The sequence below is a fragment of the Bombus affinis genome, chromosome 6 (genome assembly GCF_024516045.1).
Source record: "Bombus affinis isolate iyBomAffi1 chromosome 6, iyBomAffi1.2, whole genome shotgun sequence".
Taxonomy (NCBI): domain Eukaryota; kingdom Metazoa; phylum Arthropoda; class Insecta; order Hymenoptera; family Apidae; genus Bombus; species Bombus affinis.
In genome coordinates this window covers 8113192-8125193 of record NC_066349.1, presented here as the reverse complement: position 1 = coordinate 8125193, position 12002 = coordinate 8113192, and the positions used below count along the sequence as shown (strand labels likewise).

Here is a 12002-nt window from a genome sequence, read left to right as displayed (position 1 = left end):
ATTAGGTTGGTAAATGGTTGCCAGAGTTTGATTTAATCATACCGGTAAATGCAGAATTAATTTGGAAAACTGAGTGTGTAATGAAATGGGTGACCTCGAAAGATATCACGTTTGTATAAATGAAATTAAACGCACGCGTAACATCCCATTAATGAAACGACCGATCGAAAATAATTAATCTTGTATCAATTAAATGGAGCTCATTGTTTCATCCCACTTCTTCTTCACTGTTTCTCTTGTTCCCATCACAACAAAGCAAATACTCATTTTCGTCCAAAATTCATAGTAATTATAAGATATAAGCTTATACCATATCTCATGGTTTCTATTAATTATGTTAATTAACTTCGCAATAATACTTCGTTCTAATCATTTATTCCTGCTACCTAAAATGCTTGGTAAAATTCTACATACTTTTTTACATACTTAAATTATGTAGGTTTGTGTATTTTCACACCTTCAAATATCACGTGAATGCATAAAAATCCACAGTCTAACGATAGCTATTATAACTCTTCCCCGATTTAGTCGCCATTAGAAGCTACATGAAACTACAAACATTGCCAATTATCCTAATCGAGCGCATTAGCCCGTTTAAGAGGCTTATCAAGACAAATATACACTCGTTCTGTTATCTATTATCGGACAGACCCAGTGACTATCGGCGATGCTTCTATTGCGTCAAATGTTCTTCCAGAAACACACGTGTGGCTGTCGTTGCGTGGAAGTTGAGGGCAAAGGGCTCTTAGGAAAATTGACCGACCTTAATGGCTCGACCACACATCCGGGGATAATGATGATGACAGTGGCGATAATCGCGATATAAGAACAGCGATGGAGCACGCCATCATAACCTGTGTCCTCTGCTGTGTCAAACTAAAGATTAAAACGTAATCACTATATGCAGCGAGGATGAACCTGCATGACATTATCGAACGTTTGTTGTTTATGTCAAATATTTGCGTTCACGGGTATTTGTAAGGGATCGCTCTATTTCTAATAATGTTCAGCTTTAAAACATATTGAAATTCTTCGAATTGATATCGATAGAGTCAATGAAAAATACATTAATCACGAGTTGGTTTATTTGATTTTTAATTTGTTTAATATTATGTTAATTTTAGACGAAGAACTATTAATAATCTTTACCTTATGAAACAAAAGATACTTAAAATTTATTAATTTTATTAATTCAAATTTAATTTGTTGATCTGTTAAAAACGAACTTTGCGTTAATAATACGTCTTATCTGAAATTTTTCTTCAACTTACATTATTGAGTTTTGTCTTGAACATTAAGATTATATAAAGATTACTTCGTATTTTTGAATCACTATCTTTTATACCATATGGAGTGTACGATTGTACGAAGTTTGAATAAATCATTGTATGTGTTCAGTTTATACTGTATATTTATTTTAGCAATTAGTTTATGATATAGTTATATTCAGGAAAAAGATTGAACCCTTTCGAGCTTAGATATAACCAAGGATAAAATAATACAATAAATGGACATGGATAAAAAGTATGTTCAGCCGGTATTTTAAATGACGTTGGCTTTATCTTGAAAGTTCATTTTATATTATTAGTATTCAGCGTGACGCCTCGACCTCACGTTACGCGGTTATAAATCCGCCTCATACCGCTTCTCTAATTTGGAACACGCTCTGCCTTCCCGCTTGCTCTTGTTAGATTTAGAACGAAGCAAATATTCCTTTGTTCTCGCCACTTTCAACCATATTTTCAATTGAATCTTTTTTCGTTCCGTGACGTTATTTAGTACGAAAAATTCTACAAGAGGTTAAAATTCCAAAATCGGTCATTTTCAAACGGTGCCAGCTCACTCGAAATTGGTGAAATATTTTCCTCATGCAAATATTAACCATTCTTCCTCGTGATATAGTTTCATCGTAAAAAGAGCGGGAGAGAGGGAGGAAGAGAAATGGTAAAAATCAAAAAACTTCATCCATATCGAATGAAATCCCTGTTTTATAAAATCTGAACGTGTCTAAACCCAACGAAATATATATCTTTCTATTTCGAGGTCAGTAATACATGCGTGTAATGAAAGATATTGCACAATTTTATCTTAAATGTTTCGTGAGGAATCATTATCTTTGTACTGAAATCATATTTTTCTCCTTTTAAGTGAGAATTTCCGTTGATTCTTCATTCTATATAAATTTCTTTATTTTATATTTAACAAAAGTGTGCACATGTTTTATAGTATATTTTCTTCCATAATGAATTTTTATACTTTACCATTTTATATTTCAAGTTATTAAATTAGCCAAATCAGTGCCCTAGCAGAATAAAATTGAAAATATCAATTTCACGAAAATTGTAAACCGCGACATATTGACGTCACGGGACGTTGAAAAACGTTGAAATAATTTTTCTATTTTCATTCCCTTTTTCCCCCATTTTTTATAATCTGTGCGTCGTTCGTGGACGCGTGCACGCAAACCTTCTGCGCCACGTAGCAGAAATTCGAGAAATCATTGCCTCCGCGTTGAAGCGCTCTCCGAAATCGGATAGAACGAAGCGACGTGTGACACGTTTCTCAATTTCTTCACGCTTTTTTCTCGCGACCTCTGTGCAAGAGTTAATGCATTTCATTAATCACCGGACGACCCTCTGGTCTTCTCTTCTTTCCATCTGAATTTCAGAACTGGTTCCATCCCTGCTGTGATACCTGGCCTCACCCTCATTTCCATCCTTTCCACATCTTTATTATTATTTGTCACCTGCTTCAATGCTTCTCTACTTTTCCTCCCTCTCCCTTCTTACTTCCTTTTTTCTTTTTACTATATCTAGATCAAGTTCTCTTCTCAATTTCACGCGAAAATTCTTTTTAAGGCATTAGATGTCTTTTCGCGATTGTTAAAACAAGAGTAAAATTAAGATACAAATAAATTGAAATTTGAAACACCCTTTGTTTTTCCGATGGAACAAACTCTTCCGTACATTTCTCGGAGAAATAAGAATATTACAAGCGTTGTTTCTAAATATAATTAATTACTATTTTAATATGAAACAGTAATATCATAGATAAAATATTTATTTCCTTAATGAAGTTATTCTTTCTTTGATTGAAGCAAATTCTAATATATTCTAAATTTTAAAACACCAAACATACCTTGAAAAGTATGCTTTGAAATATGTATTAAATTATATGTCTGTATACGTATACATTAAAATAAGCAGACTTAGCGACGAATAAAAAGTTGTATGAGAAAACGTTTCTATATAGGGTTACGTTATTTTGCATAATTTATCCTCCATATTATATACTCTACAAATAAATACGATTTATCCCAATAACTAAAACATCTTCCTAGCCTCCTACTCAAAGCCAACCACCCATTTGCAACATTGAAAATCCGCCACCAATCATCCTCAATTAATCCACATCTCGACTCATCAAGCCATTAACACTCCCACAATACAACGTTCTCGCTGCAACCACATTCTCCCCATTCCAACACAACAGCCCATTAATCACACAAAGAGAATCCTTCCAGCAGCACCCTCCTTCCCTTCGATCCTCGGACACGCTTGATATTTCTCCGTCTCGGGGCGTCCTCCTTATTATTTATCACAGCGCTTTCGCGTGTGACGCCTCGAAGAAAGAGAATCGGAGCCGCGCGATAAATAAAAATAAAGCGCGGGGACACGCGTCTTCGCTGCGCGTCCGACGTCGAGAAAACGAATGGAAAGGAGCGTCTAAGGTGAGGTAAGAGATGGTAAGAGAGAGGGTTCGTGGATAGAAACGAGGGTCGTGAAGAAAGAGAAAAAGAGAGTCCGCCACTTTCTGCCCTCTAAGCGGGCTGAATACTGTCCTAAAAATGTTTCCTCGCCACGGAAGACGAGAACAAGCCGGATGGCTGAGGGTCGCCACATTTATCCGTTGTGTCAGCTCACCATTTGCCCCGACACACGCTCGCTTCTCCTTAGTGTCACGTGCCTCGATACGAGGGGAATAGCTGGCTCGCAGTCGCGACGTCGCGACACCGCAACAAGAAGCTTTTCAACTCGCCACGACTCTCCCATTCGAGCATTGGCCATTCGACGATGATTTTTATTAAAGCTCGATTAATGACGCCGGAAGAAGCTTCTCGAGCGATGGGAAAAGGATAGAGAGTTCCTTTTTACGAAACGGTGTCCGACTTTCAGATTAATCATCTCTGGGATTAATTTACAGAACGGAACGGGAAAAAGGGCGGAGACCACTGAATCGAGCCATGGGTTTCAGTTGGTGGATCGTATGATAGTTTATGAGGATGATTAGTAAAGTTTCCAGTAGAACTCGGTTTTGCCAGGGTTTAGGGTTTTTGATCAGACTTTATGTTGCGCTAAGGTTTTTCGTTTGCAGTATGTTTGAAAGAGGAGGTTTTTAATGAAAGAGATTTTGTAGTGTTTTCTTATAGTAAGAAACGGAATGATTTGTTTCTCGTTTTGTTTCTCAGTTATTAAATACGTAACTTTCTGTTTCTTAATGAACAAGAACATGTTTCTACATAAACATCCGCAGCCTGTTTATGATTAAAATAATTTAATCCTCATAAGTAATTTTGATAATTACAACCCTTAGAGAAAGAAAAATATCGCAAGCTTCATTATGCAAAATATTTTACCATTAATTATACTAACGATTGCTAAAAGTTACCAGTTTAAAAATCAGGGGTTTAATAATTTCTATAGAGACAAGTATCTTCCTTTGTTCAAATATAATTAAAGTAATCGATAAATCCATATCAAGAAACCCTACTCCATAATAATTTAACAAGTAGTACATCAGCTCCTTAACTAAATAATTAATATCCACTTCCTATATAAAACTGAATATTTCAACATTTCTTAAAAATTAAAAACAAACAAACAGCACAAGAATATAACAAACATTCTTCTTTAAAGCTATTTTAATTGTGAAATTTTCGGTTCGATAAACCGTTCTATCGTATAATTCGACGATTATTCGACGATTAGTCGTGTTTCATTGGTTTTCCAGTTCGCTTGCGATTCGCTCACGGCCGAGCGAGCCTCGTTCAAGAATCGAAATCGCCGCTGTGAAGTAAATTTCTTCGGGTCCTGGTCACACCCTATCGATTATTCGTATCGTTGCAAGACGACGACGACGACGACGACGACGACAACGTGATACACGATACACACACGGGTCACCCCTTTTACGAGTGAACGCGCCACGTCGAATCGTTAAGTCGACGGAATAACCACGATTTCTCTTTACGATCGTTCGACGACCGGCATCAATTTGTTATTGCTTCTCTTGCGCGCAGATTTATATGCGCTGCAGAATTACGAGCTCGTTCCTACTTACCAACTATGCGCAAATCATCCATAAGCAGTCTTGTCAGTTATGAACAGATAGAGTGCCTTGATGGGGGAAGGAAATCGTGATTTTTCTACAGTGCTCGATCTTAATTTGTATAGTCGAGTGAAGTATCTATTTTATATCTATTAACTCATCTATTAATACGGAAAAATATACATCGAGGTTTGAAATATTTAATAAAATCATTAAGAATGAATATAACGTGTTGTACTAAGAAAGCAATTTCGATCATAAAAATAAGAGCGTATGAAAAGAACGTCTATGATATAACAAATGAGAAGCGCAAAATAACAAACACCAAAAGAAAAATTCCAATACGTAAAAGAAATAAACAAACTAAAAATAGAATTTGAATAATTAAAAAAGCAGCGGCCAAAAAAGGGAAGTCGATAACGTTAAAGACAGTGCAGTATAAAAATACTAAGACGAAATGAGAAGAATAACAAAAAGGATTAAAAGAATAGTCGTAGAACGAATTCTAGTAATATGTAGAAAAAAAGCAGTGCAACAACAGGCGTAAAAGGATATTCCAGTAATAAAAAGGACAATATAAGGTTACCAGTAGAAACAACAGTCGATTTTACGACCTCGTTGTATCGTGGAAGCTACTATAGTCCCCTACCTCCATTTACCACGAATAAATAAATAAATAAATAATATATACAGTATACAAAGTTCCTTTCTCTTGGCGCCGGCGAGCCAGTCTCCTGCTCTTTTTTCCAGGCTGTCTGTTTCGCGAGTTGAAGTTCAAAGAGTGGCCTCGGACGAATATCGAGTAATTTTGTCGCGTTCGAAATAACGTCGCTGAATATGCAACGCAGCGGTTCTACCGATAGAATAAGAGAACCCGCCGAATTTTGATCGTTTAGCATGCAAATACTCTGGAATTTAGACGACAGGCTCCGCTCTTTACCGATGCGCTTTCGTTATGCCGCACAAAGAGAGTTTAAAAAGTTTAGCCTTTATTCTGTTTGCTCAAGGTAGGCGATTTTTCTGCTCATACAGGATCGGCAACATTGATCTCGTTCGATCAGTTTAATAATCACGCCAACGATTTACACAACGCGTTACATTGTTTAAGATAGACAATTTTACGTCTTACGTTTTAGAATTCTTGTTGAAACTTTACTCCTGTAATTTTTATACGTCATACGCACAGAATACGTCAAATAAATGGCAAATTTCTCTTGATAATCCAAATTATTATCAGGTTATGGAGGTTGTTCGTAACATTCATAGCTAAATTTTAGAAAAATGTATCATTTTAACGATTAACGTGTGCACTGTTTTTTTTTCCAGTATTTTTCTCCGATTATCGGGTAACTTTTCAAGTTTTTACCGAAATCTTTCGTCGTCTTCAACAACGAATTCCTTCGCGTAGATTTTACTTCAGTTTCTTCAAATTCTTTTTTTTTTTTTAGGATAGTTTTCGTAAAAAATCAGGAAACATCGAAAGCGTGTATTTTTGCAACAATTTCGAAATCAACAATGCGATGATGGTTTAAATGTCCCGTTGTCCTCATATAGTTTTGGTGTTTCTGTGCAGGTGATTTTGCGCCCGTACGTCATCTGTCTTTGAAGAGCCTCCTTCCAAACACGAACGATTACATGACTTACGAGGGCAGCACGACTCACCCAGGCTGTTGGGAAACAGCAGTATGGCTGATCCTCAACAAACCTATTTACGTAACAGCGCGAGAGGTAAGTGTTGATCCTCTTTACCTTCTCCCTATCTACCTCAATTTGTATTCCTCCCTCGAGCTTTTTTTATTACCCTTTTCGTGTGTAGAATGGTCAATTAGTCAATCTTCTACCTTTCGTTCTGTATAAACGCGTGTATAATATAAACGTAACACGATTCTAATTTTGAATACATGTACACGCACCCGTATCCACGACAGTAGTTTGAAAAACTTCTTAATAGGACTAAAAGGATCGAAGAAAGTTGCAATTCAATTCAGAAACATTTGTTTAGTTACAAATTATGGGAAAAACTGTATTTGTTAAATAAGCAATTTGTCGTTTTCTCATATATCAGTAATATTACAAATATTACCATCGTATTAAGTCAAACCAGCAACTTTCTTTAGTTTATCTATATAAAATATTAAATAAGAGAAACGTCTCTGTGTTGAAACTGCACACGTAACAGTTTATATTTCGAGCGTATAATATTTGAAATCTGTGCCCAGTTATTAAACGCTAGAAGTAATTTTTCACAAAATTACACTTTGACCAAATACGCGTACTTGGATTAACGCGGCAGATCACCTATGAGTTAACTCAAGATCTTGCCAAGAAATTGTCCTCGTAACACAGCGAGGAAGAATTTATACGATCGTTACTCCAACACCGGTACACCAAATGAAGTACATATATACATATACAGCAATTTCGTTTAATTATTCACCGTCCAAGAGGATATCTATTTTTACGAAAAAGGCTGCTAGAGAGAAACGAAGTACGCTAAATTTTACGATGAAATTCGCGTAAATCGTTGGCCCGCGTTATTAATCTCCTTGCACCGTTGCAAAATTAATCGCGGGACAATAAATAATTTAATAAGGTGTCAGCCGCACCAACACCAATACCTTAAAGTACATTACTTTCGAGATTCAACTGCCGTTTTCCCGGGGCTATTCTTGCGCTTCCACCACCCTTATTTCAATCCTTCTCCCTTCCACGACCACGCCATTACTTAACAAGCTCTGCTTTATGGTTAAATATTGAACGAGGGAACGGCATCGTTACATCGTAATCCTAATCCCATTTCCAGCTTTACGCACTAAGGCAACTAATGCAAGGTCCGTCGACCACCCCGAAAGCACCCCTGGGAAACAATTCGAGGCCGCTGCAGGATCTTCATTACAGGACTATACGGACAAACATCGATTTTCACAAGGTGAATTGCTCTATTCTATTTTCCATCGTCTCCCCTTCCATCCATTTACTTGGCCGCTTCTGTTAATTTTTCATCGACTAATCGCATTAACCGATGTGGAAGCTTGGCTACAAGCGTGTAGAATAAGCCCGATTTCATCGTTATGAATGTTAATTCGAAGTTCAAATATAACGCGTGTAAATCGAGAGAAACCGATATCATGATTTGTTTTGTGTTAATGGCGATTGAGTTCGTTTTTAACGGAATAATTTAAAGATACGGTTTGTATTAATTTTCTGAATCACAAAAAATTCATAAAATCGGTGAAAATAATTTTCGACCAGTTCGCGCCACCTAAAAGAAATTTATCGATTAAAATTAACTTTTAACAGCTTAATCCTGCTACGCTCTGGGCCATTTCCGATTTAATAGATTCTTTTGTTGTTAAGAAACTTCAATTTTTTGCTAACTTTCTTCGTAAAATACTACGTGTCGTTTCGCTCTTTGAAACAAAAATGAGATGGAAATATAGAAATTCAGAGTCCAAGAAGAGTTCAAAAATCGCAGCAGGATTATTATTTATATTATTTGGTCACTATTAGAATTATCGAATAGCAGAGAAAAATATTATTCTTATATTTCATCTTACTCTATTAATGCTTTAGAGGCGCTAATAATACGTTCCGACGAGAAACGATTAACGAAAACCAAGTTTTGTATTTTTCTTTCGGCAGCGACCGGATGCGAAGTGTCCATCGATGGCTCAGGACATGCACTATAGAGGTAACCCAGGATAATATCCAGGCTCGAGCGGCCCCAAACTTCTTACCATCTAGCGAAGGGATCGTCTCGATGAGAATCTGAAAAGATGACTTTTTCTTTCCAGCGAACACGTGGCAGGACGATGGCTCCCTCTCGCACAACGGCGTCGTCTGAATCGCGGCCGTCATACAAACCAGAGACGTTTTCGGCTTTCAATGCGACAGGTTCACGCGAACATTTCGTAATAGGCATGCAAAAAGAAAAAGACCACTGTGTACAGGCTTGACAAGGTCACGGTTCAGGGAACTCGATTCGTCCAAATGGCAGACAAAACTCTGCAGATCTTTCTCGTTTTCGTTATAAAACGAACAAATGAAATAAGATCATCGAGAAACTTCCATTTCATTGCATTTATTATAATTTGAAATTCGAACATTTTTTAATTCCATTTCTATGTTACTGAAAGAAATTTCAAATATTCAAATCTTTTCGATTTGAACGAAGATCATCTTTGGAAATCTATTTAACGAACCGATAAAAGATTTCTTTCCGGAAGCTTTAAAGCGATTCAATTCAATCGATAGACATAACATTCAAAAATGTGAAAAGTCAAATTTCGAAAAGAAGATCGCAGAAGAGTTATTCGGTTGTTCTAACTTGTACGTCAGAATGACATGTTGACATCTTAACTGAATAGATATTCTAACTAAAAATATTGCTGCAGGAACTAACGAACTAATTTCGATTAATTTCATTGAAAATTGATTCGTCCAATGATAGTACACGTTCGGTGGGATCTCTCCCTAAGAGAAACGAAATCGCAAACCAGTTTGATACTTGGAAGCTAAATTTACGCGCTGATAATCGCCAACAGATGCGATAATTAAAACGAAGAAACGATCGATAAAGATTTACTGTATTTCGACGTGGCACCGATTTTCGTCGATTCCAAGCAGCTGCATCCACAATTCCAAGGTGTGGAAGAAGATTCACGAGCTATCAGGGACGGGCCCGGGGTTCCTCGAGTTATCGCGGCCGAACCGATTTTGACGGGGATGATAAGTGTGTTGGAGCGCGGCTGGAATTTGTATTTGTCGCCTGAACACCTTCCGGAAATCGTTCCTGTCGTTCGTTGGCGAAAAAGGGGAGGCAAGCGCTCGAAATCGAGGCGAACGTACCAAGAGATGGGAATATTTCGTGGAACGTTCGCCTGAACCAGTGTCCAATGCCCTAATTGATCGTGTTTCTCGTGAATTTCGAAAATAGCGAATTAATTAGGAAATATCTCTCTGTTCATGATTGTGAATCAATAATTGACGATTTAATAATTCACGACGAAGATGTATGATTTGAGGTGAAATTGCAAATTCTTTACGATTCTGGGAATTCAGGATGAATTATTAAAAATAAGGAAAATTTGGAGAAGTTTGTACGTGTAGAAGAATGATAGCAGGTTTGTATGTAAACGCGATCGCTTTGTAATAATTCGTTGTGGAAGTCGACGCGGAATTTGTCAGGTGTGTAAATTGATTCGGTGCATTTTTTTAAAATCGTCGGAATAGTTGTTGCGCAAGTATTGCGCAAGAGAGCCTAAATCGTGCGTTCTCGTGAAACGAAACTGCTTTAAGTAATGTTTCTCCCGATACACTGTCCATTACCATTTTATATCTTTCCAGGTGTTTCGTTGAAGCGAAAAAAAAAAAGAAAAACGCAAGAGTCGTGTAGATGATACTTTCGTAGAAAGTATCACAAAACGACCAAATATTTGATCAAAGTATTTAATTGAAAAAGTTAATAGAGTTAAAGCATCAAACTAATTTACACATCCAATAAAATTTCATTGGAATATTCAATAGAGAGTTCTAGGAATTGATTGAAAGAAATCTCATGGTAGTCGATACGTTGAACTACAAATAAAAACACTCGCCATAATTGTATGTCTAAAGCAAACATCATTTCGTAAATTGTCGAGAAGAAGAAATTTTATTCGTAATTTGTATAATGTAAGTGATCGTAAAACTTCGCCAAAGAGTGACCATTGTCCTTTCTGCGATATTTTTTTATTTACTAAACCAAAGAACAATCGTGTGCCTGTCGCTGCTAACAGAAGAATCGTGCTCGTTCCGCTTTCGAATAAAAACCACCCTCTAGAAAAGAAACAGAAGGGAAAAAAGGGGCAGAGAACAAAAATAATAATTATAATCCGGCCATTGGCCGGGCACCAAACGACACTTGGAAACGAAGGGATGAAATTGTCGACTTACTTGACAGGTTTTTGTCAATTATTTTATAACCAATATACGTAAACGTGACGCTGAACGTACGACGAATAGAAACGTGTCAAAGTAAGGAAATTTCGAAATAGATGGAGTGGATGATAAAACGATCGAATGTTCACGATTTCTCTGAGCGGAACGAGCGATTCGACGAATAAAAAATAGGTTTGGATGTTTGGAGGATGAGAGTGGAAACTTAAAGAACGATAAAAAGAAGAGAAAGAGGAGTGATATGAAATTAGAGTCGCGTGCTAGACCAACCGCAATCGCGAGAGGAATAAAAATTGGATTGTTCATAGCTTAGCCGAATGGACGAATGATCCAGCGCTTTTGTATATAAATACAGATACTAAGAAACCGTAAGAAAAGGAACTACTATTAAAAATAGGTGTAAGCAGATTAAGAGGACACTTAGAGGGAGGATGGAGGAGGATGTGTATAGAAACCTAACGTTGTATCATACGAAAGTGAACGTTTAACGATTGTGGTTAATGAATAACGATAACAATAAACGCAACGTTATATTGTAGATCACGCGTGTTCCCTGCGGATTTTTTAATTTCTTCATTCACCCTCTTCTTTTAACTTCGTTTAAGGTTTCTTCGAATAATTACTGTCGGGCTAATGGGGAATAACAATTCGCGTTTATTCCTGAAACATAATTGGAACTTTGAATTTAAAGTTAAACAAAGAATTTCTTAATCCAACGAATCGTAACATTATCTAAT

The 12002-nt window shown here is 36.8% G+C and overlaps 1 protein-coding gene across 3 annotated transcripts in view; it reads left to right on the top strand.

The window, feature by feature from the left end:
• Positions 1 to 10707, top strand: part of LOC126917620 (carbonic anhydrase-related protein 10) — a 228340-nt gene extending 217633 nt beyond the window's left edge. Inside the window, exons 7-10 of one of the 3 annotated variants that reach the window (XM_050724696.1) lie at positions 6902 to 7056; positions 8132 to 8257; positions 8971 to 9019; positions 9105 to 10707. In XM_050724696.1, coding sequence (XP_050580653.1) covers positions 6902 to 7056; positions 8132 to 8257; positions 8971 to 9019; positions 9105 to 9172 — 398 coding nt within the window. In that variant the 3' untranslated portion in view covers positions 9173 to 10707. The remainder of the gene's footprint in view (positions 1 to 6901; positions 7057 to 8131; positions 8258 to 8970; positions 9020 to 9104) is intronic. The other 2 variants (XM_050724697.1, XM_050724695.1) reach the window with 2 other exon arrangements.
• Positions 10708 to 12002: the final 1295 nt, after the last annotated feature.